The sequence below is a fragment of the Salvelinus fontinalis genome, chromosome 6 (genome assembly GCF_029448725.1).
Source record: "Salvelinus fontinalis isolate EN_2023a chromosome 6, ASM2944872v1, whole genome shotgun sequence".
NCBI lineage: Eukaryota > Metazoa > Chordata > Actinopteri > Salmoniformes > Salmonidae > Salvelinus > Salvelinus fontinalis.
In genome coordinates this window covers 84,118,712-84,123,711 of record NC_074670.1, presented here as the reverse complement: position 1 = coordinate 84,123,711, position 5,000 = coordinate 84,118,712, and the positions used below count along the sequence as shown (strand labels likewise).

Below are 5,000 nucleotides of genomic sequence, written 5' to 3'. Positions count from 1 at the left end.
AGACCTGTCCTGCTAAACTAGCATTACACTGTATTCTCATAGATGGTAGACCTGTCCTGCTAAACTAGCATTCCACAGTATTCTCATAGATGATGATGGTAGACCTGTCCTGCTAAACTAGCATTACACTGTATTCTCATAGATGATGGTAGACCTGTCCTGCTAAACTAGCATTACACTGTATTCTCATAGATGATGGTAGACCTGTCCTGCTAAACTAGCATTACACTGTATTCTCATAGATGATGGTAGACCTGTCCTGCTAAACTAGCATTACACTGTATTCTCATAGATGATGGTAGACCTGTCCTGCTAAACTAGCATTCCACTGTATTCTCATAGATGATGGTAGACCTGTCCTGCTAAACTAGCATTCCACTGTATTCTCATAGATGGTAGACCTGTCCTGCTAAACTAGCTTGTGGTCTACATTCCACAGTATTCTCATAGATGACGGTAGACCTGTCCTGCTAAACTAGCCTGTGGTCTACATTACACAGTATTCTCATAGATGACGGTAGACCTGTCCTGCTAAACTGGCTTGTGGTCTACATTCCACAGTATTCTCAGATGACGGTAGACCTGTCCTGCTAAACTAGCCTGTGGTCTACATTCCACAGTATTCTCATAGATGATGGTAGACCTGTCCTGCTAAACTAGCCTGTGGTCTACATTCCACAGTATTCTCATAGATGATGGTAGACCTGTCCTGCTAAACTAGCTTTCCACAGTATTCTCATAGATGACGGTAGACCTGTCCTGCTAAACTAGCCTGTGGTCTACATTACACAGTATTCTCATAGATGATGGTAGACCTGTCCTGCTAAACTAGCTTGTGGTCTACATTACACAGTATTCTCATAGATGGTAGACCTGTCCTGCTAAACTAGCTTGTGGTCTACATTACACAGTATTCTCATAGATGGTAGACCTGTCCTGCTAAACTGGCTTGTGGTCTACATTACACAGTATTCTCATAGATGGTAGACCTGTCCTGCTAAACTGGCTTGTGGTCTACATTACACAGTATTCTCATAGATGGTAGACCTGTCCTGCTAAACTAGCCTGTGGTCTACATTCCACAGTATTCTCATAGATGACGGTAGACCTGTCCTGCTAAACTAGCTTGTGGTCTACATTCCACAGTATTCTCATAGATGACGGTAGACCTGTCCTGCTAAACTAGCCTGTGGTCTACATTACACAGTATTCTCATAGATGACGGTAGACAGACAGTAGAGATCTTACCCCTATGATAATCTTCTTGCATTTGGCACAGTTGGGAGCGTAGCGGTTATCATAACACTTGGTGCAGAAGACTGAGCCCCTCTCCTCAAAGAATCCTCCCTCATCCAACAGCACCTTACACTGGGAACACTGGAACTCTTCTGGGTGCCAGGACTGACCCAGCGCCACCAGGTACCGGCCCCTACACACACACACACACACACAGACACACAGACACACAGACACACAGACACACAGACACACACACAGACACACAGACACACAGACACACAGACACACAACGTAAACACCAGTTAGATAAGCCCAGCTGAGAGTAACAGAGGTATCTTGGCACAGCTCTCTATAATGGAAAATAGTGATCCTACCATCACAGACATGACTTACTGTATGTACATTATAACTACTTAACTGTCAGATGGTGTCAGGTCATTATCAGTTATTTTTATTTGAAGAATAAATGAGGTTCTATAAATTACCAAGAGTATTACCTGGTCAGGTCACATGGTCTAGGAAATCAGATCCAGTAAACCTAGTCTATTATGAAATGATGGGTCACATGGTCTAGTAAATCAGGGCTTAGCAGTTCGGTCCAGTAAACCTAGTCTATTATGAAATGATGGGTCACATGGTCTAGTAAATCAGGGCTTAGCAGTTCGGTCCAGTAAACCTAGTCTATTATGAAATGATGGGTCACATGGTCTAGTAAATCAGGGCTTAGCAGTTCGGTCCAGTAAACCTAGTCTATTATGAAATGATGGGTCACATGGTCTAGTAAATCAGGGCTTAGCAGTTCGGTCCAGTAAACCTAGTCTATTATGAAATGATGGGTCACATGGTCTAGTAAATCAGGGCTTAGCAGTTCGGTCCAGTAAACCTAGTCTATTATGAAATGATGGGTCACATGGTCTAGTAAATCAGGGCTTAGCAGTTCGGTCCAGTAAAGTCTATAGAGTTTATTCTCTATACACGACGCTACTTTTTCACCTAGAACTCATGTAGGGAACAGCATTGCTGTATTGATCCAATAGGGGGCTAATTTGACATTCAGGGTTTTGTTCAAACGTTTTGCAATATTTATATAATATTTTAAGGAATTGGGTGACGTTTCAGGCTTGGCAAGCTCTAGTGTTATATATATATATATATATAACAGACAGGGGGCAGTAGTAAACTGCATTGCAGTTATTAATCAGGCAGGGGGCAGTAGTAAATAAAGGCCTTGCAGTTATTAATATAACAGACAGGGGGCAGTAGTAAATAAAGGCCTTGCAGTTATTAATCTAACAGACAGGGGGCAATATAATCATATGGTTCCCACCTAATGATCTTTTTGCAGGCTCCACAGAGAGGGGTCCTTCCGCTGTCCTCGGGTGCCTGCTGAGCTGCCTGTAGGATAGAGGAGCGGTTCTGCATGGGCGTAGGCTGGGCCGGCTGCCTGTGCTGGGTCAGAACCGTACTGGTCTTGTCTGGGGCGTAACGGTCAGCGAAACCTGGGTCAGTCACCCACGGAGGACGCACCTTGGGACCAGAGTTGACTGGAGCCTTAGAGGCTGAGGAACCCAGAGAAATGTATTAATACAACACAAACAGGAAGACTCATATAGTATGGATGCTTATAGCACATGTTACAATATATTACTATGCTTATAGCTCATGCTATAATGCATATTTCAATGCTTATAGCATGTTATAATGCATCTAACTACTAAATAAAGGCTTGGATTTTGTATGTTAAATTACCAGCATCCCTGTCATTTGAACTCTGACCTCCAGTAACTCACCGTCAGGTTTGTCGGCTGTCTGGGTCTGGGCCTTAGCAGGTGACCGAGACGCCTTGATGCTGGGAAGAAACACACACTTCCTTAGGAACAGGTGCTATAGGGTTACCATGGTGACTCAGAAGAGGTAGAATGGCAGCAGTGTCTGACGTCATCATCATGGAGTGAGTTCGGAGTGCATTTTATTGAATTTTTTTTAATCGAAGGAGCATAAAATGGTAAATCCATTGTTCCTTAATTTCAGATCTCTCTGTGCCTATACCACTACTTACAGAAAGGAAAGGTAATAGAAGGTGGACTGGGAATTGTTGTGATCAAGTCATATTCCTCCAAACAGCAGATTGACCGAAGTCTGTAGAGTAGGGGTCAGCAACAGGCCAAGCGGTTTTAATTTTTTAGCCCAACAAAAATAGTAGAGGAGGAGGAGAGAGGAGACGAGGAGAAGCGGAAGGAAAGAAAAGAGGAGAGACTGAAACGTGACCTCTGATGTGCCTTAATAACTAACTTGTATGCCACCTTTAAATACAAGTAAAATGGTTAATATTACAAGCCTAGTTGGTTTAGCCCCCGGGGGGAAAAAAAGACAGGAACCTTTTCCTCTTGCCATGACTGGCTGAGATAAATGGATGGGCTGGACATGCTGAGATATGAGTTCGGATTGGTCGGCCATGTAACACACTTCTGTCTATAACATGAGCTAGTCAGTATGTGTAGATCGTCCTTGTTTGAACGATATAACGATAGTCATACAGAGAACAGAAAAAGTGTTGCTACTGCTCTCAACAGCATAGCTGCCCAGAATTTAGCAGACGCTATCGACTAAGATAGGTGGGGAAAAGCTGTGCTGGGCTACTTTCTGAAGGACGATTGTGACATGAACATTAAATCAGACTCAGGAAATCCCTGATTTAGGGTTAATAATAAAATAAAAAAATAAAAAATATATATATAAAAATATATATATATATAAATATATAAATATAAATATATATATATATATAAATATATATATAAATATATAAATATAAATATATATATAAATATATATATAAATATATATATATATATATAAATATATATAAATATATATATAAATATATATATATAAATATATATAAATATATATATATATGGCCTACTAAGTGGCGCAGCGGTGTAAGGCACTGCAGTGCTAGAGGCGTCACTACAGGCTCGGGTTTGATCCCAGGCTGTGTCGTGACCGGGAGTCCCATAGGGCAGCGCACAATTGGCCCAGCGTCATCAGGGTTAGGGGAGGGTTGACTTGGCTCATTGTGCTCTAGTGACTCCTTGTGGCGGGCCTGGCGCCTGCAGGCTGACCACGGTCGTCAGTTGAGCAGTGTTCCCTCTGAAACATCCATTTCTTTGACATGAACCATCAACTTGGACAAGTGTCTTGAGAATGCTGTGCATCATTTAATAATTATAAAATAGTTTTATCATCTGGACACTATTTTTGACATTGCTACTATGCAAGTAACCGTTTCACTGTACCGTTTACACCTTCTGTATCCTGTGGATGTGACAAATAAACGTAGATTTTATTTGATATAGTGTGTGTTTACCAGAAACGGTAATGTGAAGAACAACAGGACAACATTTGAACATCTTGGCATAGTTCTGTTATAATCTCCACCCGGCACAGCCAGAAGAGGACTGGCCACCCCTCATAGCCTGGTTCCTCTCTAGGTTTCTTCCTAGGTTTTGGCCTTTCTAGGGAGTTTTTCCTAGCCACCGTGCTTCTACACCTACTTTGCTTGCTGTTTGGGGTTTTATGCTGGGTTTCTGTACAGCACTTTGAGATATCAGCTGATGTACGAAGGGCTATATAAATACATTTGATTTGATTTGACCTGCACCAAAGTCGAATTAGGATGTAGGACAAGGATCAAGTGTATTTTTACCTGGAGTGTTATTGTAGGCTACTAGTTACACATTTTAGTCTTGAAATCTTTG

The 5,000-nt window shown here is 41.8% G+C and overlaps 1 protein-coding gene across 3 annotated transcripts in view; it reads right to left on the bottom strand.

The window, feature by feature from the left end:
• Nucleotides 1–5,000, bottom strand: part of pdlim7 (PDZ and LIM domain 7) — a 99,894-nt gene that overhangs the window by 13,173 nt on the left and 81,721 nt on the right. For all 3 annotated transcript variants that reach the window (XM_055927866.1, XM_055927868.1, XM_055927867.1), the window contains 3 exons: nt 3,030–3,088; nt 2,567–2,798; nt 1,249–1,429 (listed from right to left, as the gene is read on the bottom strand). In XM_055927866.1, coding sequence (XP_055783841.1) covers nt 1,249–1,429; nt 2,567–2,798; nt 3,030–3,088 — 472 coding nt within the window. The remainder of the gene's footprint in view (nt 1–1,248; nt 1,430–2,566; nt 2,799–3,029; nt 3,089–5,000) is intronic.